This window comes from Bufo gargarizans, chromosome 1 (assembly GCF_014858855.1).
Source record: "Bufo gargarizans isolate SCDJY-AF-19 chromosome 1, ASM1485885v1, whole genome shotgun sequence".
NCBI lineage: Eukaryota > Metazoa > Chordata > Amphibia > Anura > Bufonidae > Bufo > Bufo gargarizans.
The window spans coordinates 726,749,450-726,775,640 of record NC_058080.1 but is presented as its reverse complement, the minus strand read 5'-3'; the positions used below and the strand labels follow the sequence as shown (position 1 = coordinate 726,775,640).

At 43.3% G+C, this 26,191-nt stretch overlaps 1 protein-coding gene across 1 annotated transcript in view; it reads left to right on the top strand.

Annotated features, from left to right (window-relative positions):
- The window catches only part of DCC (DCC netrin 1 receptor), a 494,023-nt gene that overhangs the window by 106,615 nt on the left and 361,217 nt on the right, over positions 1-26,191 (top strand). Inside the window, exons 3-4 of the mRNA XM_044283460.1 lie at positions 1,444-1,594; positions 7,008-7,144. Of these exons, the coding sequence (XP_044139395.1) occupies positions 1,444-1,594; positions 7,008-7,144 (288 nt within the window). The remainder of the gene's footprint in view (positions 1-1,443; positions 1,595-7,007; positions 7,145-26,191) is intronic.

Genomic DNA, 26,191 nt, shown 5'->3' with positions numbered 1-26,191 from the left:
CGTAGACTTGGCATCCTTTAAGTCATTTATTCTGTCTTATAACAGAAAAGTTCTGTGACTCTTAAGACAGTGAACTCTGCTGTAATGGGTAACTGGTGCATGTATTGTATAAACCTGACCATATGCGCCATGTCATGAGCCTGATAAGGCTAATGCATTTCGGGGAAAAAATTCTAACATTTTAGGCCCATGTCCTATACCAAGAATTAGCAACCTTCGGCACGCCAGCAGCTGTGAAACTACAACTTCCAGCATGCAAACTTACTGGGCTGTGCTTGTATTTCCTACAGTAGTAGTTGTAGTTTCAAAACAGCTGGAGTGCCAGAAGTTGCTGATCCCTGTCCTGTACTGATGGGCAGAGTGTCCCATGGTAAGTGACAACCAGAATGCTGCCAACTAGACTCCTCCAACATTTACTTCTTACAATTCATTGTTAAACGGGTATTCCATCCAAAAACATCACCTATCCACTGGACCCCACTATAAAGGGGAAAGCATACATGCTTGACTCCTGCTTCATTCAAGCTCCTTCATTCCATGGCTCTGTGGTGGGGAACTAACCCCCCCCCCCCTTTTTAGCTATTGGTAGCAATCCCAGAAATCATACCATCATCATTGTAACATTGATCACCTATCCAGATAAATGGAGTTAAAAAGGACTCTAGTTTCTCAAATTTCTATTATTAAACAGCCGTTTTAGATAACTGTTAACCAATGCCTAAACAGCTATTTTCTGACACCCGCCCCCTGGACTGGACTGTTGGGAAGCCCCTATACACAGGGTTAAATTTGTCATTCCTGAAGGCCCAACCCAAGCTATGCCTGGGGGGGGGGGGGGGGGGGGACCCATAACACCACCAAGCTCTTCCTTCTTCACACAGATGAGCTTGGAACCATCATACTTCTAAGCTCTGTCCCTTCACACCACCAGGTTCTGCTCTGCCAGCCTGCTAAGCTTGTAACTGAAGCTAGTTCTTATACAGCTACCTTAAATGGGTTGGACCATCTCAGACATTGATGGCACATCGTTAGGATTTGCCATTAGTATTAGATAAGTGTAGGTCCCACCAGTGGGACTTACTCTTGTTTCCAGAATGGTACCCCTAAACTGAACAAAGAGCAGCGGCGCACCATTCATGAGGCAATGGGAGCCTCTTGCCTCAGGCAGCACTCTGCTAGTACTGCAAATGGCGCCAATGTATATCTGCCTATCTATGTATCATTCTCTATTGCTCGTGGCTGCAATAAGAAGTTGGTAAATATACAGAGTAGACCAAATGCAATCACAGCTCTCCTTTTACATTGATTGAGAATGTAAAGTACATTTTTATACAAGTTTCACTTTCCTATGTTTTATATTTTTTCAGCTTTTACCCTCAGTTCGAAAATGTCCAAGTAGACTCCAAAAAATGTACACCACTGAATATTCTTCTTTCTTTGCAGAATCTGGGTTACATCGACAACAAATCTTCCTGCAAAGACCATCAAACATTGCAGTCATTGAAGGACAGGATGCGGTTCTCGAATGTGCAGCCTCTGGGTATCCTACACCATCCGTGTTGTGGATGCGAGGAGAAGAAGTCATACCATCAAGGCATGTAACATTAGTTACCAAAGAAATCTAGAAATATGTAGTCAAACTTGTTCTATCAACGGTGCAGACACCATGGTCACCCAGAGTCTTCCTTCTCCAGCTCTTAAAGGGGTTGTCCAGCTCTGACCCCGAACATACCCCCTTTTTCACCCCCCCAGCCCTTCTAAGTAGAAGATCGGAGCATGAAATGCTCCAATGCTCCCCCTTGCATCGTGCAGGGCAAGGGATTTTTTTTAGGCTGAAGCTTCCATCTAGCAGTGATCCCGGTGACGTCACCGGCACTAATGGGTGGTCTTTAGTGCTGCGCTAGGCTGTTTTACATGCTAGGGCAGCACTTCAGACTGCCCATTAGTGCCGGTGACGTCACCGGATTCACTGCTAGGCAGAAGTCTCCACCTAGCAGAAGCCCGGTACGTCACCGGATATGATGAAAAAGTCCTTGCCCAGGAAGAAATGCTCCGGTGCTCAATTAAAATGGGCTGGAGGGGTGAAGAATGGGTTTTATCTGGGTTCAGAACTGGACAACCCCTTGAAGAGATAGAGAAGAGATGGATCTGAACCTCTTTAAGCCTGATAGTCGGCCAATCGCTAATGAGCATTTGTAGGAACTCTCGTTAACGATGATCTGGCAGTGTAATACTGCCACCGATTACCCAATGAACGAGCAAACGCTTGTTCATCGGGCAATCTGGATTTTTAGGCATGCTTAAAAATCATAATTTGCTGGCAGCAGACTGTGTTATCTAATTCCATACTGTGAAGGAGATCGTTGCATGTAATAGAAGTGGTCTCCTCCACTAACGAGCAGGCGATTGCCAGGAAGGACCTCTTCCCTCCTGACAATTGTCTGCCTGATTTTTTAATTTAATACAGTACTAAGTTTTCCCTTGCAGGGGCTCACATTAAATGAACCCCTTCCCTCTCCCACCCCTCCCTCTGTGCAGAGACATACTGGATTGCTTTGATTTTGTGTCTTGGGGTATTTTGAAACTTAAAGGGGTTGTCTCATCATAGACAATGGGGGCATATCACTAGGATATGCCCCCATTATCTTATAGGTGCAGGTACCAGCGGTGGGACCCGCACCTATACCGAGAACGGAGCCCCGCAAGGTGGTGGCTGGAGGACTCCGGTCCGGCCACCACCAAGCCGGCTCCCCATAGAAGTGAATGGGAGAGTACTGTGCATGCACGGCCCCCGCTCCCATTCATTTCTATGGGGCCGATGGAAATAGCCGACCCAGGGCTCGGCTATTTTCGCCGGCCCCGTAGAAAATGTATGGAGGGCGGCTGCGCATGCGCAGTGCTCCCTCCTTCACTTGCGGGCCTCCGTTCTTGATATAGGTGTGGGTCCCAGCACCTATAAGACAATGGGGGCATATCCTAGCGATGATGAGACAACCCCTTAAATGATAAAATCAATGAAGGAGGAAATAGATAACTTCTTCTTCTCCTAGAAGTAGCTGATCGTGTAGGAACCAGCTAGCAGCCCAATTTGCATTCCAAAAATTCATGTACTGGCTGACATATTTTTATGCAGTAAGTGCACTGGACTCTGTATATTACAGTGGACAGTTGCAGGGAAATATAGAACTTGTAGGTTTCCCTCCAGATTTAACCTGATTTCTGAGGACCGTTTTGTACAAAATGCCATACCAAAAAGCCAATATACGGTCGGCGCTGACCTTGAAAACAAAAATCCGTTAGATATTACCATTTGTTACCAATTTCAGCTCCAACTCACGGTTGTATTCCTGTCCCCCAGCGGTAGGAATTTCTCACTATAGCTACATTTTATTTCTTCTCTCAGATTTTTAGTGGCAGAATTGTATTTAATACATTGCGTTTTATTACTCGGTATAATTCTGCCTTCTAACTTTCCTTTTATGAGGTCTTGGAAAGGCTGCATGTTATTCTTCAATCATTACAAATTCATAGAATATGCAGCTTTCAGATGTAATGACAACTTTGCGGAAAGTGCAAGAGATAACATGTAACACCTGCAAGCTGAGATATCATTAATTCTGATTTTGCTGGATTGTTCCATTGGAAAAGACTATTGTATTTTTTTCAAGATACATCATACACTTCACTGACTGCAGAGTGGTAAATTACAGGACTGCCAGGCAAAGAGGGGCTTGGAAACCCAGCAAAGAACAATGAAGTAAATGCAATCATACAGAATACGTGTAGTTTTCAAACACACAAATAACTGGGTAGAGAAAACATTCCTCTAAAAATATTCTTTGTCATTTTGGATTAGGCTACTTTCACACTAGCGTATTTTGGTGGATCAAGCTGGTTCAGCAAAAACGCCTCCGTTACTGATAATACAACCGTCTGAATCCATTATAAACGGATCCGGTTGTATTATCTTTACCATAGCCAAGATGGATCAGTCATGAACTCTATTGAAAGTCAATGGAGGACGAATCCGTTCTATTGTGGCAGATTGTGGCAGAGAAAACTGATCCGTCCCATTGACTTGCATTTTGGATAATGCCGGATCCGTCTTGCTCCGCATCCCAGGACGGAAATCAAATTACAACATGTTGCGGTTTGTTCTCCGGTATGGGAACGCAACTAAACGGAACGGAATGCTCAGTGCAGTTTTGTTCCCATTGACAATGAATGGGGACAAAACAGAAGCATTTTTTCTGGTATTGAGCCCCTATGACGGATCTCAATACCAGAAAACTAAAACGCTAGAGTGAAAGTAGCCTAATACAGTAATTTCATCTGAATTGACTTTCATGACTTGCAACCGTTTTAGCTTTTTTCCTGTACAGAGCTAACAATGTCTGTTCATTCAACACTAAGGAGAAGCATTCACATCTGCCTCCGGCATAGGCTCTAAAAACCGGAGGAAAACACTTCAGTTTTGTCCCCATTCATTGTCAAAGGGGACAAAACTGAACAAACCGGAAGGGAGTGCACCAGAATACATTTCGTTAGTTGCATTCCTATGCCGGTCACAAAACCGCTGCATGGGATCTCATGGGATCGGCAAAACGCTTCCGTTATAATTAGAGATGTGCAACGTTTTAGAAAATTCAAATCGGCTGTTTTGCCGAATTTTTGAAAAGAATTCGCTCCTGTGATAACTTACGGTACTTTGTCACAAAGTGCATTTTCTTGTAAGTAGCGGGTACAATGACAGGAAGCCGTGACAGCGCCGCCCCCGTCATTCTACCCCTCAGCTGCCGCGTTCATACATGATCTGAGAGTAACAGTGTAAATTGAACAGAAAAAAATTACCATCTCCATTCGCTCGCGACGGGCCCGCCGGCGCCATCTTGCTTGAATATCTGGCACGAAATCTCGCATGTTCCGAGATGGCGTTATTCATCACCCAAGCCGGCGTGGTCCGATGAGATCCATCAATCAAGATGGCGGCGTCCGGCCCGTCGCGAGCAAATTGAGGAGGTAAATATTTTTTTTTTTAGACTATTGCAGGTTCAATCAATTCGCTACCACGAAGCACAAGGAAATTTGGCTTCGAGGCGAATCGAATTTATTCTGAAATTCGGATCGAATTCCACTTCGGTGGATTCGATTTGCTCATCTCGAGTTATAATAATACAACTGGCTGCATCCGTTCAGAACGGATCGGGTTGTATTATATCGAAAATGAAGAAACCAGATCCGGGCACAAAAAAAAATGTAAACCAATGGTTTTAGATTCATTTTTTTTGGACATGAAAAAAACAGATCTGGCGTCTATTAACTTACTAATGGTTTTAGAAGTATGATTTAAACGTGATATTTTGCGTAGCTTTCAGCCTAGGTCTCCCGATCACCTTCTCAGCCTATAAGCCTGCATGACTGCCTCAGCATTTTTATTGCTTGTCCTCCTTTCCTCATGTCCCTGTGGTTATGATTATCCGCCCATTGCCTTGCCTCTTTTGCTTCAGATTGGGGGTTAATGATAAAAACAGAGACTCCCATAGTCAAGGGCATACACAGATCTCATCAGCAAAACTTAGTATGGGTCCCCCTGCCCCAGGATGTGCTCAACAATCACTCCCAGGCAATGCAAAGTGCACCTCACCCATGTTATCTGACTTCTATGTTGGAAAAAGTGAAACTAGGGTGCTTCATAAATATGGTTCTCATACCGAGTACCATATTTATCGATGTAGACAACTTGAGAAATCCATTGATAAGTCTTCTTCCTTTCTAATGTAAAACTTGCTTTCTGCAGCCACCACTAGGGGGAGCCCAGTGCATAGGAATTTATACAATTGCCATTTACTGGAATGGAAGCTGAAATATTCTCTTTGCATTGAGTTCCCCCTCCTGGTGTTTTCTTGTCGGGAAAAGAAAAAGAAGATGCTGTGCAGTAGTTATGTGGCGTGCCTCAATTGAAAGGATGCCACTGCCAGTTGTGTAGTAATAGGGTTCCATGATGATGTCATTGAGGAAGTAGGTCCCAGATGGGCAGTACCTAGATATTTTTTTTACAATGTCTTCAAAAATCATCACAGGTTGGGACAAATGCACTTGAAATACTTGTAAGACCCCTATAAAACATGTAAGACCCAGGGTTTTCCTGAAAAGAATATCTGTACATGTACCAGTTGCAATACTGGTGGAAGAGTGGCCTTTAGGCACAGGGTCTGGGTGTGACTACGACCTCTGCATTCCCAATACTTATACCCTTAGGCAAGAAGACGACTTGGGCCAATATGTAGCATCATATCCAATAAGAATAGGTATAACTGAGAGGTGGCCTATAGGGAGAGTAACCTCATGCCACCTTTCTTCTGTGACCCTAAGACCCTATAGAAAACGTAATGCTTCTTCAGGGTTTCTTATGCTAATTTTGGACCTTCGCGCTCTTATATATTGTGTTCTCCATCTTGCTGTTGGCCTCATTCCTCAAATTTGGCTTTGTTATATTAACAGGCTCAACTCTGCCGCATCTTCAAGTCTTTTCCAAGTTAAAGGGGTTTTCTGGGACTTAGATATTGATGACCTGTTGGCAGGATAAGTCATCAAAATCAGATGGATAGTGGTCTGACATCTTGGCACATCCACCGATCAGTTGTGTCAGGCAACCACCGGCACCACAAAACTAGAAAGGCTCTTTCCACATTGTGGTTTCCAGCACCCACCTACTACAGTCATAAGAATGGGATGCAACTGGTAGGACACTACGTAGTAGATGGAACCTTCTGCCTTTGGCTCCATGTAGAGTTTCTGGCACCTGTGGCTGATTTATGGGGATGCGGGGTGTCATACCACCAATGATCTGATATTGATGACCTATCCTGAGGATAGACCATCAGTATCTAAGTCTCAGAAAATCTCTTTAAGCAAACAAAACTAATATTTTGTATAAATCTTGTATGGTATCTTATGCAGTGTGACCTCCAACATCATCAACTCCTTATTTCCTTAATATATTTCAGGTCAAGAAAATATTCTCTCCTTGGAAGCAGCAATCTACTAATTAATAACGTGACGGATGATGATTCAGGCACCTATACCTGTCTGGTTACCTACAAAAGCGAGAACAGCAGTGCCTCTGCAGAGCTCAGCGTTACGGGTAGGTGGCCACGCTCAACATCCACTGAAATGCGTCTTATAATTGTTACTTAAAGGCTATTTTATGTTTTGTCTTGACACAAGGCGGCTTTACAGGCCTAATAGAAATGATGAATTAGTTTCCCTTTGCTCAGAGCATTGCTCAGTCATGTAGTAACTCGGCCGTTCTTACTTCTAGGCTTTGGGGGTTACTATCACTCCTTGGGGAGTGAGCTCCTTAATCGGCGTGAGGACACTTAAGAGCTTATTTGCATCCCTTACTTCTGGGCTGTCATGATTACGCTTTCTTGGAGTAGATGGAATTGCTAATGTATGGCTAAAGTATTATAAGTATATAATAAGTTGCAGCAGTTATTATTATAATAAAGTGCCGCACCCTTTTGTTTTGGGTTGTAATAGTATCTTCTTTATGCACTTTGTTTATAGTTTTAATACCGCAGGTCACGTGTCTCCAAAGAGACAGAAGTTGCTTCTTTTTAGCGTCTTCCCCCCTCCGTAGTTTGTCTTTTGGGTGGTAATTGCAGCCCTTGCGCCATTAGCATAACTCTAACGGCATAGCATGCTAAGGGGAGTCTGTCATCTCCAATAAGGACTATAATCTGCAGCACGACATGAATACTACTCCAGATAAAGAATCCAGATCGCTAATTTTCATATTTATACAGTGCCCTATTCCCCGGCTGTGCTCTAGTAAAGCTGTATTGGATGACATAATCTGGACTCAGCGACGGAACTGGCATTTCTGGGGCTCCAAACAAAGTTGGCTCCCGGCATACCTTTAAGCAGCACCCTGCAGATAGCTAAGCTCCACCCCATACCACCGCCACGCTCCGCCAGTGTCACAACGTTAACATAATGCCCTTTATATATCCCTTCACCAGTATAATGCCCCCTTATGTGCCCCTTACACATTATGATGCCCCTTATGTGCCCCCGTACAAAGCATAATGCCACCTTATGTGTCCCTACACAAACTTATATGCTACAATACAGAATAATGCCCCCTTATCTGCCCCAACACAATGCTGTTCTCCCTATGTGCTACAACACCGAATAATGCCCCCTTATGTTCCCCCATAACATACATGGTGTCCCTTATGTGCCCCTAACACAGACTAATTCCCCCATATATGCCCCAGACAGATAATGATAAAGCTCTTTCCCTATCACAGGTTAGGGTGTGTCCTTTTTGCTGCAGCTCTCTCCCTATCACAGATGAGGGAACGTGTACTTTCTTCTGCAGCTTCTCTCCCTATGACAGCTCAGGGGGCGTGTCTGTTCTGCTGCAGCTTTCTCTCTATCACAGCTCGGGGGCATGTACTTTCTCTTGCAGATCTGACCTATCACAGCTCAGGGGGTGTGTCTGTTCTGCTGCAGCTTTCTCTCTATCACAGCACAGGGGGCATGTACTTCCTCTTGCAGATCTCTCCATATTACAGCTGAAAGGGGGTGTCCTTTCTGTTGTAGCTCTCCCTATCACACCTCAGTGGATGTGTCCTTTCTGCTGCTTCTCTTTCCCTATAACTACTCAGGGTGTGTGTCCTTTATGCAGCAGTTCTCTCCCTATCACAGCTCAGGAACCATGCACTTTCTGCTGCAGCTTTCTCCCTATCATAGCTCAGGGGTCATGTACTTTCTCCTGCAACTATCTCCCTATCACAGCTGAGGGTGCATGTCCTTTCTGCTGCAGTTCTCTCCCTGTAACTATCACACAGTCTAACAGGAGGTACAGTGGGAGGATGAAACTGAGCATGAATTTTAGATCAGACTACACAGGTGTTGCTTGTAGTCTGTAACCATGGAGTTTCATACACAAAACAATAGAACATTTTTATTTAAAGTTTGTTTCTTGTTTTTTTTTGGGTGCATTTTAACAATACAAATAGTCTTCGTAGTGACTGGTTTCTGGAAGGTGGGTACTATTTCTATAAAGGAGACCAGTTGATGACTATTGTAGGCTGGACAATGCTCCTCTTGATTTCTGGGGGAAATTATGCAAATTACCATGTCTAACATCTGGCATCAGGTTTAGGTAAGCTAATTTGAATATATTTCTCAGAAACCCAGAGGGCCATTGCTTGGCCTACAATACTATGCAAATGTACTCGGCATACTAGAGGCTCTCAATAATGAGAAAGAATTTGTTGAGAGACGCACATTTGTATACTAGTCTCTCTCTCTTTCTTGCTTTTTTTTTTTTTAAACCATTGAATTTTTGGGACCTCAGCTGCAGTAAACCTTCATACTTTTTCTATTCTGTTCGTAGGAGTTTTGTTTTTAGGAGCCGTTATACGCAATGTCATTTAACATAATAAAATATCTTGATAATTTATCTCTAAGAACCACATAAGATGACTATTTCAGAAAGTTATTATTTGACTGCTTGGTTCTTGCAAAGTGAAAAATAAATGCGTGCCTGAGAAATTCTATTGTCAGCGAGACACAGCGATATATCGAAACCACGACCAGACAAAAGACGATAAATTCAAAGGAACGAATTTGCCATCAACAAAAATATATAAAATGGTGTTAAAAAAGAGATTAAATATATTTGTTCCCATCCTTTGTTCTCGAATACAATTTGAAATCAGGGAAGAATCAAACACAATCTCATCCCGTAATTTAAAAGTAAAAGATATAATTCTGTAACCTTTTCTTACGTCTTACAAAAAACTCCCATTTCTTTTGTGGTTCCTCCCAAGTCATCTTCACTGAAGATGTATAGAATGTATAGGCTCCATGACTAAGTGACTTCTGTTCCACTTGATGAGGCAGCTAATGGAGTCCAGGGACATGAGCGTGGCTCTAAGCATTCACTTCTATGGTCACTTTTCCATTCAATCTGTGCCCAAAAGCTTTGATCAGAGGCTTTCTCTCCAGGCAGGATTGGGTTCAGGGAACCCATCCTCTGGAGATAAGTGGGATTTCCAGAAGTTGGACTCTCATCTGTCAGATATTTATGGCATATTTTGTTGAATGTGCCATACTAGTCTAAGATGGGAACATCCATTTAAGTTTCTTCGGCACTTTACTTCCACCCTGCTGATGTTGATCACAGGAGAACTGAGGACAGAGAGGGAGAAAGTGGCTTATATGCCACCTTTTTTTGTAATATGTGTATTTTTTTTTGGAGGGGGTATAATGTACTTCTATGTGAATCTAATTTTGCATTATTCTGTGAGTATTTACAAGAAAAAAATGGTGGCGTGCTCTAATATTACAGAGGCACCCCCCTTTATAAGTATTGATTCTAGGGTACAGTATAGTGATTTACGGAGGCCCGTGCTCTAATATTACAGAGGCATCCCCCTCTAGAAGTATTGATTCTAGGGTACAGTATAGTGATCTACGGTTGCCCCATTCAAGGGCACAGTATGCAGCATTGACTGTAAGGGATTCTTGTACAGAGGCCAGATGAGAAATACTACTGCCCCCTATGGGTAGGAACAGGAATGTCATATTGACATTGCTATGTAATGCTTGAAGGAATTCTATTGTTTGACATAACCATAGTGGATGCTACATGACGCATTCATGTAAGAGACAGGTATAGCGGCTAAATTACATTCTCCAGGTCGTCGCTGACCAAAGTCGGCAGTCGTTTTATTTGTCCCATTAAAAGAGCTTATGTTTGCTGAAGGAAAGTAAGCTCGGTCTCCATCTTACAAATTGGAAAGATAAGTGGCCCTGTGGGGGGAATAAGACGACCATTATATCAGGCATGCCAGCGTCCATTAGCATGGCAGTGAGTGTAATCATACTGAATCACAGGAAAGGCTACATTACCCCATAAATGGTTGGTAATGATACAGGTATTAGTGGGAAGCGCTCTGCGGTGCTGCTCTCCCAGCTGTTTGGATAGGAGATGCATGACTGAGCATCCACTCAGCGCCTGTGAGTTATGAAAATGTATCAGCGCAGAGGAAAACTGCGGGGCCCGAATGCTGGAGGTCAGATCAATGAGTGTCTGCTGAGGCAGCAAGGTGAAATGATACTCTGGGGAACAAGGACCGTAAATTGGGCAAGTTCCTGGAAATGTGATTTATGCATTTTTATAAAACAATCGGAGGGGGGTTTGAAAAAAGGGCGTCTTTTGCTGTATTTGCAAATCTAGAATGCCGAAGGCCGAAGAAAACACATATATACACTATACATTGTTATACAGAAAGGTCATCAAGACAGCAAAAAGGAATAGATAAAGCAGTATATATATATATATACACACACTGTGGGGGTTTGCTCTGGTAGGCAGATGGTAGCGGTGGCAGTATAGAGGCTCAGGAGACAGGCTGTGTGTCCAAACCGTGCTCTTTTATTCACTCCAGTGCATCACATCAAAACTGTGCAATTCACACAACAGCAATGTCCATAAACCCCATCTCCCACAAAGGATCCCCAAACACTGCAGGCATCTTGGTGCCTGTTCACACAGTCTCTCACATCCGTGGTCAGTACTACACCTTGTCGTGGGGCGGGTTTGTCCAAGTTCGTGCAAGTTAGACAGGCCACATGTCGGCCTGGACAATGGATTGGCTCCGGCCACAGGATCCCTTCTTTTGGTCCTTCACTGAGCCTGCAGCAATTGGGCAGTCCTTGTTAGATGAGCGGACTACAGAGCTCAGCCCGACCGTGCGATCAGCCTCCCGTACAGCTTCCTGCAGTGAGACAGGAGACCACACTTCATCAGTCCCACAGTCAGTGAGCATCAAACCTATATTCACAGCCCTGGGTATAGCAGGCAGACCACACCCGCCGAGCTAGTGAAGGATTAACTCCTTCCCTACCCAACTAAGGCCAGAGATAACCAACCTGCCAGGATCAGTGTAAACTGACACCAACAACCGAAACCCGTCCACCCTTGGTGGTCCGTGGGGAACAGACACCCACCCTGCTCTTTGCCTGTTCCCAGTAAGAGCCGGCTCGGACCGCTGTGTGATAGCACTCACTGCTGACAAAACACAAAAGACCCGGCTCTTAGTCCACCGGGGCCACGACCCCCAGTGGCACGTATCTTCCATCCACTACCACTCCAGACACTCTCTTACAACACTATCAGACATAAACACACACAGAGTGTATACAGAGACGCACAGGCTCTGTTCATACCGCATTCACACTCACTGTCATGCACATAGACACACACATTCATACATAAATATACTGTACATAGACATTCATACACACATGCACACATGCACACAACAAAGGTACATGTACATACAGTAGACACACATGTACGTAGATGCACATACACACAAATACACCAATACATAGGCATGCAGATACACATGGGCACATATACTTGTGCATATACAGTACAGACCAAAAGTTTGGACACACCTTCTCATACAAAGAGTTTTCTTTATTTTCATGACTATGAAAATTGTAGATTTACACTGAAGGCATCAAAACTATGAATTAACACATGTGGAATTATATACATAACAAACAAGTATGAAACAACTGAAAATATGTCATATTCTAGGTTCTTCAAAGTAGCCACCTTTTTCTTTGATTAGTGCTTTGCACACTCTTGGCATTCTCTTGATGAGCTTCAAGAGGTAGTCACCTGAAATGGTTTTCACTTCACAGGTGTGCCCTGTCAGGTTTAATAAGTGGGATTTCTTGCCTTATAAATGGGGTTGGGACCATCAGTTGCGTTGAGAAGAAGTCAGGTGGATACACAGCTGATAGTCCTACTGAATAGACTGTCAGAATTTGTATTATGGCAAGAAAAAAGCAGCTAAGTAAAGAAAAACGAGTGGCCATCATTACTTTAAGAAATGAAGGTCAGTCAGTCCGAAAAATTGGGAAAACTTTGAAAGTAAGGGCTTTTTGACCATGAAGGAGAGTGATGGGGGGCTGCGCCAGATGACCTGGCCTCCACAGTCACCGGACCTGAACCCAATCGAGATGGTTTGGGGTGAGATGAACAACAGAGTGAAGGCAAAAGGGCCAACAAGTGCTAAGCATCTCTGGGAACTCCTTCAAGACTGTTGGAAGACCATTTCAGGTGACTACCTCTTGAAGCTCATCAAGAGAATGCCAAGAGTGTGTAAAGCAGTAATCAAAGCAAAAGGTGGCTACTTTGAAGAACCTAGAATATGACATATTTTCAGTTGTTTCACACTTTTTTGTTATGTATATAATTCCACATGTGTTAATTCATAGTTTTGATGCCTTCATGGTCATGAAAATAAAGAAAACTCTTTAAATAAGAAGGTGTGTCCAAACTTTTGGTCTGTACTGTATATATTGTTTGCATGGGTTTCTTCTGAGTACTCCGGTTTCCTCCCAATATATATATATATATATATATATATATATATACACTCACCTAAAGAATTATTAGGAACACCTGTTCTATTTCTTATTAATGCGATTATCTAGTCAACCAATCACATGGCAGTTGCTTCAATGCATGTAGGGTTGTGGACCTGGTCAAGACAATCTCCTGAACTCCAAACTGAATGTCAGAATGGGAAAAAAAGGTGGGCTACAACAGCAGAAGACCCCACCGGGTACCACTCATCTCCACTACAAATAGGAAAAAGAGGCTACAATTTGCACGAGCTTACCAAAATTGGACTGTTGAAGACTGGAAAAATGTTGCCTGGTCTGATGAGTCTCGATTTCTGTTGAGACATTCAAATGGTAGAGTCCGAATTTGGTGTAAATAGAATGAGAACATGTATCCATCATGCCTTGTTACCACTGTGCAGGCTGGTGGTGGTGTAATGGTGTGGGGGATGTTTTCTGGGCACACTTTAGGCCCCTTAGTGCCAATTGGCCATAGTTTAAATGCCACGGGCTACCTGAGCATTGTTTCTGACCATGTCCATCCCTTCATGACCACCATGTACCCATCCTCTGATGGCTACTTCCAGCCGGATAATGCACCATGTCATAAAGCTCGAATCATTTCAAATTGGTTTCTTGAACATGACAATGAGTTCACTGTACTAAAATGGCCCCCACAGTCACCAGATCTCAACCCAATAGAGCATCTTTGGGATGTGGTGGAACGGGAGCTTCGTGTCCTGGATGTGCATCCCTCAAATCTCCATCAACTGCAAGATGCTATCCTATCAATATGGGCCAACATTTCTAAAGAATGCTATCAGCACCTTGTTGAATCAATGCCACGTATAATTAAGGCAGTTCTGAAGGAAAAAGGGGGTCCAACACCGTATTAGTATGGTGTTCCTAATAATTCTTTAGGTGAGTGTATATACACTGATGCACATACACACACATGCATACATAGTTACTATAACTTAGTGAGCGAAGATACTGGAAGACATAACGGGAGAACGAAGCGGCGCCCAGGGATAATAGTAAGTGCAGTGAGGTCCCTGGGCGCCGCTGTATATGTCAGGATACTTAGTTTCACAATGTTTCGACCGATGAAAGGTCCTCTTTAAAGATAATACAAACGAATCCGTTCTGAACGGATGCAGATGGTTGTATTATCTGAACGGATCCGTCCATGACGGAGCCACACAAAACGCGAGTGTGAAAGTAGCCTAAGACTTTCACATACAAGTGACCTCCATAGGACACCATGGCAGTCAGTTCTTTGTAAAGTAAGTGATGTAACAGATGCTTTCACTGTTTTAGCCCAAGGTAGTAAATCAGTTTAACATCGCCCTAAATTATAAATGACCCACAATACCACGGAGAAAGTCTGCTTATACATCACTTGATCCGAGAAACAACAGGATGTTTTCATTGTAGCCAAAAACGCTTTAGTCTTTTCGCTTCCATTTACGTACTATGTAAAGTCTCACACTACATTGACCTGCATGGTAAAATGTACTAATGGCCAATATAGTAGGTTCTCCACTAGGTTACAACCTGGAGAAAATACCCAAAAAGTGTTGGTCAGTTCAAGACAACTTTAGAAGTCCAATGGACAAGTTCAAGATAGCACAATGCAATGGACCCTTATATATTGGGATCCCACATTCATCTATTAGCCAGAGTAGACACTTCTGTATATACAATCTGGAGGTCCCATGTGAAAATATATTACATGGACAGCGTGTTGATTTGACTAGGAACTTTGTAATTCTCAACTTCACCCGTGGTGGTGCTGCAGGGAATAAGAAGTCTCAAATAGAATTGTAGTTCCACTTTTGGCCACTAGGTGTATGGTCACTTTTTCCATGGCGGGTATTCACTCTACAATATAATTTGCAGTCTACTCTTATGAAGGACTTATATACAGTGCACACATCTTGCATTTGTAACCAAATCTGTGTGATGCTTAATTTTACCTGTGGAGGGGCTGCAGGGAAAATGAAAACTTACATGTCTGTTTATTACATGGAAAGCCATTTGGTTTCAATAGAAACGGTGCAATTCTTAATTTTGCCTGCGGTGATGCTGCAGGGTATAAAAATTCTTACGATAGAATTGTAATTCCACTTTTGGCCACTGCGTGAATGATCACTTTTTTCCTATCAGTTATTCACTCTACCATATAAATTGTAGACTACTCTCATGGAGGAGATATATATATATACAGTATACACTTCATACATTTATAGCCAAATCGGTATAATGGTTCATTTTACCTGTGGTGGCGCAGCAGGAAAAATAAAGACTTGCGTGTCCATTTGCTACATTGCAGCCCATTGAGTTCAATAGAAGAATGTCAGGCTTAAGTGTACCTGAGTTTTCAACAAAAATTTGCATAATGGCTGTGCTTCTTTATACAATCAAAACTGTGAAGGAACAAGTACTTTTTTGGCTCCCCTGATGTCTTTTTCAGCCATATTATTCCCTGTTTCAGCTGCACAGTTAGATACATTTCACTCACAAGCAGGGGAGATATCCCTTCTGTGAAATCCACCAGCACTGTACCTTTGAGGCGCCCTTGCCCTTACTATTTGCTATGCTTATTTTCAGCTCTGGAGCTCGTAGAACAGATAAGGGGGGAGAGATCACACTTACAGAAAGGAAGGAGGCTCTTGTGATGTTCAGAAGCAGTGTAGAAGCAGTTCTTTTTATCAGAAATAGGATCTCAGCTACCTCTGACACGCCTCCACTTCCTCTCCGCCATCTTCTGAGTCTCTTTTACCAGGGATAGGTATCACCTGACAACAGGCAGTGTACTGCACACTAGGTAGAAGTGAGACCCCTAGTGGCCATGACTTTACAGCTTTTTTTCAGGTGGATGCAGGCAGATTTTTTTAATGAAGTGATTTTGAAATTTGCTAGTTACGCAATTCTCTATTAAATGAAATGAAATTGTGTGAACGTACAGTGACTCTTTAATTTTGCCTGTGATGGTGGTACAGGGGAATAAAAAAAAGTCTTAAAATGTAATTGCAGTTCCACTTTTGGCCACTGGGTGCATGCTCACATTTTCTTTAACCAGGCATTCACTCAGCAAGGACATATATACAGTGCACACATCATACAGTTATAGCTACATAACGATGGAGGAGATCACTGTCAGATTTCTGTATTCTGGAGCTCCCTGAAGTCCCATACTGAGGGAGAGACCGGAATTCTGTATTAATATAAAGATATAAGTGGACAGTAGCCTGGAAAGCTCAGAATAAAATAGGATTTCTACAGCTGGGAGGTCGGCGAGCTCGGTGGATAGACCCTTAGGCATGAGTTAATTATAAATTGAAATAAAATGTTTCGCAGAGAGTCCTCGCTGTGCCCACAAAGAACATAAAAGGGATTCAGGGACGGAAACATAATTGTATTGGCACTCGCTGCGTATTCCGAACCGGCACTATTAAGTGTCTTTAAATGATATGGATATGTAAATGAACAAAGTCCTGATTGATATTCTAGCCAAAGCCTGGACATAACGAACTCTGGTAAAACAGAAAAGAGGAGAGGTTTACACTTATTGGGAGCAAACGGGGAGGCAGGGCTGGTGTTATACAAAATTGCGCCGTGGGCAGAAAGTAGAAGAAGACTTAGTCTGAAAACTACTAAACAGTGAAAAATAATACTTCCATACAATGCCTACATGATTCCAAATAATGCTACCATAGCATAACAATATACAGTAGTGTAAAGCTGCTTTATATTAACTGTGTAATATTGACATTCAGTCATCAAATAATACATACATACATGCATACAATATCCAAAGCAATGCTACCACGTGGTGCCTACTGAATGCCACCATACACTACGTGCAGAATTATTAGGCAAATGAGTATTTTGACCACATCATCCTCTTTATGCATGTTGTCTTACTCCAAGCTGTATAGGCTCGAAAGCCTACTACCAATTAAGCATATTAGGTGATGTGCATCTCTGTAATGAGAAGGGTGTGGTCTAATGACATCAACACCCTATATCAGGTGTGCATAATTATTAGGCAACTTCCTTTCCTTTGGCAAAATGGGTCAAAAGAAGGACTTGACAGGCTCAGAAAAGTCAAAAATAGTGAGATATCTTGCAGAGGGATGCAGCACTCTTAAAATTGCAAAGCTTCTGAAGCGTGATCATCGAACTATCAAGCGTTTCATTCAAAATAGTCAACAGGGTCGCAAGAAGCGTGTGGAAAAACCAAGGCGCAAAATAACTGCCCATGAACTGAGAAAAGTCAAGCGTGCAGCTGCCAAGATGCCACTTGCCACCAGTTTGGCCATATTTCAGAGCTGCAACATCACTGGAGTGCCCAAAAGCACAAGGTAGGCAATACTCAGAGACATGGCCAAGGTAAGAAAGGCTGAAAGACGACCACCACTGAACAAGACACACAAGCTGAAACGTCAAGACTGGGCCAAGAAATATCTCAAGACTGATTTTTCTAAGGTTTTATGGACTGATGAAATGAGAGTGAGTCTTGATGGGCCAGATGGCTGGATTGGTAAAGGGCAGAGAGCTCCAGTCCGACTCAGACGCCAGCAAGGTGGAGGTGGAGTACTGGTTTGGGCTGGTATCATCAAAGATGAGCTTGTGGGGCCTTTTTGGGTTGAGGATGGAGTCAAGCTCAACTCCCAGTCCTACTGCCAGTTTCTGGAAGACACCTTCTTCAAGCAGTGGTACAGGAAGAAGTCTGCAAGGTAAGAAAAACATGATTTTCATGCAGGACAATGCTCCATCACACGCGTCCAAGTACTCCACAACGTGGCTGGCAAGAAAGGGTATAAAAGAAGAAAATCTAATGACATGGCCTCCTTGTTCACCTGATCTGAACCCCATTGAGAACCTGTGGTCCATCATCAAATGTGAGATTTACAAGGAGGGAAAACAGTACACCTCTCTGAACAGTGTCTGGGAGGCTGTGGTTGCTGCTGCACGCAATGTTGATGGTGAACAGATCAAAACACTGACAGAATCCATGGATGACAGGCTTTTGAGTGTCCTTGCAAAGAAAGGTGGCTATATTGGTCACTGATTTGTTTTTGTTTTGTTTTTGAATGTCAGAAATGTATATTTGTGAATGTTGAGATGTTATATTGGTTTCACTGGTAAAAATAAATAATTGAAATGGGTATATATTTGTTTTTTGTTAAGTTGCCTAATAATTATGTACAGTAATAGTCACCTGCACACACAGATATCCCCCTAAAATAGCTAAAACTAAAAACAAACTAAAAACTACTTCCAAAAATATTCAGCTTTGATATTAATGAGTTTTTGGGGTTCATTGAGAACATGGTTGTTGTTCAATAATAAAATTAATCCTCAAAAATACAACTTGCCTAATAATTCTGCACTCCCTGTATATTTATAACACAACACTGCCATCCAGTATCCAAATAATACCACAATACAGTGTCCAAATTAAAGCTGTATGTAACGGCCCGTTTCAGCAGACAAGGGGTTAAGATCCGTTTAGGCGATATGCCCCTTTCCGAGAGACAGGCACAGCTACTGCAGAACACCAACCTCCCGAACTGGATACAAAATAGCAATCCAAACTGGAACCTCACAAATAGCTGTCAGTCAGACGAACAGGAAAAGCGTATCCGTCAGCTTACACTCCTGGCAATCAGTCTCCAACAGCATACAGGGAATCCCCCCAATAACGAGACAAGGCTCCGTCTTGAGGGTCAAGCAGTGATCTGACGTGCTGGCACACCCAGCCTGGTTTTTATTACAGTTTTTCAAATACAGAACAGATACAACATATCCCCACAATGCATCATGGTTTCCTCCTCTCTGCCTGGGAGACGACCGAAGACAATCCAATTATCTCTCAGGACAAAGGGGAGATCACCAATACACACGTGGAGACAACAGGACAGGAATCACCACCCAAACACACAATGGCACACCCCCACAGCAAACACAGACATTTAACATATCCCCAGATAGCTCAAGTCTGAGTGCATATCATTAGGTGAATGGCACTCAGAATACACGAATACAATAATATTAGCTATCTGGGTGCCCTCACATAACATACAATTTAACCGAACGCATAATAACATAAAATACAATTCTACAGACAGATTTAAGCTGTGCGGCCGGTCTGTTTTCTCCTTTAAAGTTACTATGGGCCATAATCCTGAGGCAAGAGGCTTTTAAACAGCCCTCTCCAAAACCCAGTGGCGAGGTTGGTTTCGCCACACATCTCCCTCCCCCAGGGAAGACTAACCAGATACCTGACCTCACGCCGGTCGGTACCTGAGTTAGTCTGGCAGCCCACCCACAACCTAATACTGGACCTGTAGAATTTAGTAGCCTGTCTCTGTCCAGTGAATCCACCAAGGTTATATTTGTAGCTGGTACTCCCGGTCTCTGAGTTGCTCCCTGGCTTGGAGTGGAGGTTGCTTTGTGGGCAGGGATCAGCGGTACTCTGCCCTGGTGCCAGCGTTACCACGGAAGAAGCCTGGTTGGAGTTTGGTTGTTGGAAGGGGAAACCGACTGTCTCCCCTTTGGCTAAACTGCCCTGTTGCTGGGGGACAGGAACAACTGTCCCTACCCCCTGTGCTGTAAGTGCAGAGACCACGGTCCCATCTGCACAGTTGTGGGGCTTACTGTCTCCCCCTGGTGCGTTAAGCTGCCGCTGGGGAGAGGGGGTAACGAGCTCCTCTCCCATACATACTTCCAGCCGCTGGGGAGGGCGGGCGACCGACCGCCTCCGCTCCCAATACAGTGTCCTGCTGCTGGGGAAAGGAGACTGGGCTCTCTATTCCCTGTAGGACACTCTGCCGCTGGGGGACAGGACCGACTGTCTCTGCCCCCTGTAACTCCATCTGCCGCTGGGGAATGGAGACTCGGCTCCCAATTTCCAAAAAATCATGCTGCTGCAGGGGGGCAGGAACAACTACCTCTGCCCCCTGTAACTCAGCCTGCCGCTGGGGAGGGAGGACGTTGCTCTCCTCTCCCTGCACTTCACACTGCCTTCCCGGCATATCACTCTGCTGCTGGGGGGCAGGAACAACTACCTCTGCCCCCTGTAACTCCGCCTGCCGCTGGGGAGGGAGGCCGCTTCTCTCCCCTCCCTGCACTTCACCCTGCGCTGGGGAATGGAGACTAGGCTCCCAATTCCCAAAAAATCATGCTGCTGCTGGGGGGCAGGAACAACTACCTCTGCCCCCTGTAACTCAGCCTGCCGCTGGGGAATGGAGACTAGGCTCCCAATTCCCAAAAAATCATGCTGCTGCTGGGGGGCAGGAACAACTACCTCTGCCCCCTGTAACTCAGCCTGCTGCTGGGGAGGGAGGCCGCTGCTCTCCCCTCCCTGCACTTCACACTGCCGCTGGGGAATGAAGACTGGGCTCCCACTGTCCCGCAACCGTAACTTCCGATGGAGGTCCACCCAACGTGGCAGCTGACCGTCACCTTCTGCCCGGTATAGTAGGGTCTTAGACACTAGACTCCTCACGAACTTCACGTATTTCTCACCTGGATTGGGTCCGAAGAAGTTCAGCCGCAACCACATCATACGGTCAAATTCCTCAACAGAGTATCTGTACTCCACTGCTGGCTCCATCCTGGTGCTTTTAGGGTCGCTGTACTGAGACATGCGTTGCCCGTAAATTGTAGAATCCACAGAAATGGTGTCTCCTGTAGCTGTCCTTCTGGCTGTAGGAACGATCCCGCTGCTTGCCACCAATGTAACGGCACCGTTTCAGCAGACAAGGGGTTAAAATCCGATATGCCCCTTTCCGAGAGACAGGCACAGCTACTGCAGAACACCAACCTCCCGAACTGGATACAAAATAGCACTCCAAACTGGAACCTCGCAAATAGCTGTCAGCAGACGAACAGGAAAAGCATCCAATCCGCTTACACTCCTGGCAATCAGTCTCCAACAGCATACAGGGAATCCCCCCAATGACGAGACAAGGCTCCGTCTTGAGGGTCAAGCAGTGATCTGACGTGCTGGCACACCCAGCCTGGTTTTTATTACAGTTTTTCAAATACAGAACAGATACAACATATCCCCACAATGCATCATGGTTTCCTCCTCTCTGCCTGGGAGACGACCGAAGACAATCCAATTATCTCTCAGGACAAAGGGGAGATCACCAATACACACGTGGAGACAACAGGACAGGAATCACCACCCAAACACACAATGTCACACCCCCACAGCAAACACAGACATTTAACATATCCCCAGATAGCTCAAGTCTGAGTGCATATCATTAGGGAATGGCACTCAGAATACACGAATACAATAATATTAGCTATCTGGGTGCCCTCACATAACATACAATTTAACCGAACGCATAATAACATAAAATACAATTCTACAGACAGATTTAAGCTGTGCGGCCGGTCTGTTTTCTCCTTTAAAGTTACTATGGGCCATAATCCTGAGGCAAGAGGCTTTTAAACAGCCCTCTCCAAAACCCAGTGGCGAGGTTGGTTTCGCCACACTGTATATAATAGAAAATAATACTACCATATATTGCCCACATAACACTGGCATATATTTATCACAACATACTGTCAGTGTCCAAATAATACCGCTATACAATTCCTAAAAAGACTTACATAATATATTAAAATAATGGTACGATACAGTGACCATATATCACAGGAATATATTTACCAGTGCCTATGTAAGGCCTCCACACAATATCCAAATAATACTACCATATATTGCCCACATAGCACTGGGTACATATAGTCATGTACTGTAGTTACCAAAGAACACTCCCATTCAGTGTCCATATAATATTGGCATACATACTTCTACACAATAACAGAATAATGCTACAAGTGCCCACATAACACTGCTCTCTCTCTCTCTCTATATATATCACAATGCTGTCATTTATAGCACCTGAAACCCCTTTTCTTATACAGAGCTCCAAATCCCCTGCATATACATTACATGATAAGATTCTGCCTGCAGTCACCACTAGAGGGAGCTTACTGCCTAATGTTTATACATTGACCTCTATGATAGTACAGTATGCAGGAGCTCCCTCTAGTGGTGGCTGCTGGCAGCTTTAGTATGATTACCTGCGTACAATATCCAAATAATGCTACTATATGGTGCCCATTTAGCAATACCAAATGTTTACCACACAATATCAATATTCAGTGTCCTAATAATACCACCATTCAGTGCGTAAATAGTGATGTGTTTAATAGTGATGTATGGCAGTGAAGGATACAATACCAGGTGTTTATTATAGGGATGTAAAAATTGCAGTAACTGGCATGATAGAACATGGGCTGGCGGTATATATTGACTTTAGTGGCAGGGGGTGACCTTTGTGACACGAGGAGGTTGGTATACTGTATTTGATTAAAACATGAGGGCCTGTCATTGCTCTATAGGCCAGGATGTGCATTGTTTAGCCCCCAGGACATTATTCTGTTTCACGCCATAACCCCCTCCCCATAGACCGCAGCCCTTGATTGCCCAGGGCAGTATTACATCCCATGTGTGCAGAATTAATAAAGTGTAATAATACCGCCATTGTATAGCTCAGTGTTTGAGCAGTTGAGACAATGCTCTCTATATATGACTTCTTTATGCACCTTTTTATACCATCTGTTCCTAGGAAAGTTGGGTAGCAGCCATTATCAGAGCTAGAAGATAGGTTTCTTTGTATTCTATAGGTTTCATTCTGCAAAATGTTCTAGTCTTGAAGAACAGGTTGTCAGAATGGCTATTCAGTTTAGCTGAGATACATTTCCTCTAGGTATATATAATGAGTATTTCCCAATTTGGGGGGGGGGGGGTGCTATGTATGCCACTGTATAGGCAAACAGTGCCATATGTCACCTGTAGGACCCCATTATATGCAACACAAACAACTTAGCAGTGAAAACGATCTAGTTGATCATTTGAGTTATCACTCAGCTTTCCTAAAATAAGATATGGCCAAAGAACACGGGTCAGCAGGATCGACTCTATTATGTCAGGCATACTATGTGCTAGGGTTGATTCTGCTGATTTAAATGATACCAGTCTTGTGGAAATTGGTTGTGCCGTTCCTGAGAAAAAAAAGACTTTTATTCTTTCTACAAATGAGGACTTCAGTGTACCAAAAGGCATGGCCAGCCCTGGAAAGTGGAGGAGCCAATGCCGCGCCCCTCGGTGCACTGAAGCCCTCACATGCCTAAAGAATAAAAGTCTTTTTTTTATCTCAGGAATACCACAACCGATTATCACAAGGCAAGCAACATTTTAATCAGCAGGATCATCCCTACCAGGCAGTGTGACTGATTTAATAGGGTTGCTCCTGCTGATTAGTGCCCGTTAAATTGATTTTTTCTACAGCTGATTCATCTGGTAGCTCATTTTTTGAAGTCATATTATCATAACCTAATTTTTTTTTAATTTTCCCTTGTACAATGTTGTTAGAAATGGATAAGACATATTTTTTATCTTGACCATCAAATTTCTGCCCTCGAAGACCAATTATTTTTTTCTCTAAATAGAGCCAAAACTTTGCTGATTAATTTTTACAGCAGCTGAAACTCCCTTTTCTTATACAGAGCTCCAAATCCCCTGCATATACATTACATGATAAAATTCTGCCTGCAGTCACCACTAGAGGGAGCTTACTGCCTAATGTTTATACATTGACCTCTATGATAGTGCAGTATGCAGTAAGCTCCCTCTAGTGGTGGCCGCTGGCAGCTTCAGTATGATTTTTACATTTTAGATAGGCATGAGGTATAAAGTACTACAGTACGTAAAAAAAAAAAGGTGCAATTATCTCTTTAAAAATATATTTAAAAATGAATCAGCTCAGAAATATGTCCATGACAACAACACGGTCTTAAAATATGGGCCATGCTATCCCTTTCAGGTGCTCATTTTCCACGGTGGATTCTTGTTACATTCTGTCGTTCAGCAGAAGGTTGCTGCTTTTAGTAATACATTAGAGTCTTTGTAACAATGATGACTGGGACTCTGATACAATGTCACAATGGATCAGCAGTGTTGGCTTTAAAATCCGGTGAGAGGGGTGAAGAAGAGGCCAGCGATTAACACAGAACCCGGCCAAATAACCATTACATGACAGATGAAACACATTCGTTTGCCCGGATCTACCTTTTCAAATGAGGTGCTCCTGTGGAGAGAGTTGGCGTGTCGCCTGGTGACTTCAAGGGGTGTGTGACAGATAGGCCATCCAACATTTATAGAACAATCCTGGGGCAACCATGCATGAAGGGAGCTGCCGGACTGAGCAATCCTTAGCCGGTCTGTTAATCGGTGAGCACAAGCTAGCACTTCTTACCCCCATACTTAAATAGTTTCAATTTCTTCTTGCAGTGGATGGGGTAAATGGAGCCTAATTGTCAATTAAGATAATGAGAGTTAAAGGCTACCTTGGACACCTTCAGGGCAATTTTTTTAATGATTTTATTTTACTCATTTTGAGCTAAAATTCATTTTTTTTTATTGGTCTTTATTATAGATTTTCAGCAGTTTTTTTAAATACAGGGGTTAAAAAAATCAGTCTGTTTGCAGAGTACCACTTCTCAGTCCCATCAGTCGATGGCTCATGTGAAACCTTATCTCTGATCTCTTGACTAGTGTTGAGGGCGAATATTCGAATAGCTTTATCGCGAATATCGCTATTTCGAGAATAAGTTATTTGTATTTATCGAATATTCAGCATTTTTTGCCATCTGAACACATGATTCCTCTCTGCTTCTTGCTTACAGGCCAATGAGAAGGAAGCAATGTCAAGTTCACAACAATCACTAATCTGTAGTCAGACCTGCTAAAATGTGAAGCTAATATATTCTAATCACTGCCGATTAGCGCAATCGCAAATATATTGGAGCGCTATCTGCTTATAAAGCTATTGTAAAGTTCTGCTGTGCCAAACACTTTCTCCAGTCTCAGGAGAAACTCATGAAACTTCTAGCAGCTTGAAAAATGTAGCCAAAGTGACCTACGCCTATATTTCGCGTTATGAATTTGCATTAAGCGATTTTTACATTTTTCGCATTCAATAAAATAATCTCGAATTCGCGAATATATGACGAATATTCTACAAAATATATGTGAAATATTGTGAATTCGAATATTGCCCCTGCCTCCCATCACTACTCCTGACCTCATAAAAACTCATTTAAATTAAGCTCTTATCAGTATCTGTAATAAATATTTGACAGCCTGTAATGTTAATCTTGAGGACTTTAAAGAGCACCAGTCAGCAGGATTGTGACGTAAAGTGAATTCAAAAGATTTGAGAATTAATAAGCTTATGCAGGGTAAGTGAATAAATATATTTACTAAGTGTGATTTAATATAACATAACACAGACAAATAACATACTAAACAATAAAAAAGTAAATACATCACTGGTCTAAATGGAGTGAGAGTCCGTTGACATGCTATAACACATGGCTGTCACGATGGGTAGGATACAAGATACAATAAACAAACAGAAAACCTCAAAGCAAGTGTCTAGGCCAGAAACTGGGGATAAAGGTCACCTCCTGACAATTCCCTATGAGCTCTCCCTGGACTTCTGTGCCCACGTTCAGACCCAAAAAGGTGGAAATCAACGTGCCCCCGTACCTAAGGATGAAGATTCCCTAAAGTCCCTGGGATGGTGGAAAGGGGGAAAGAGGCAGCCTGCTTCCTCAGGTCCTGGAGGAGGCAGGTGTCTCGCTAACAGCCTAG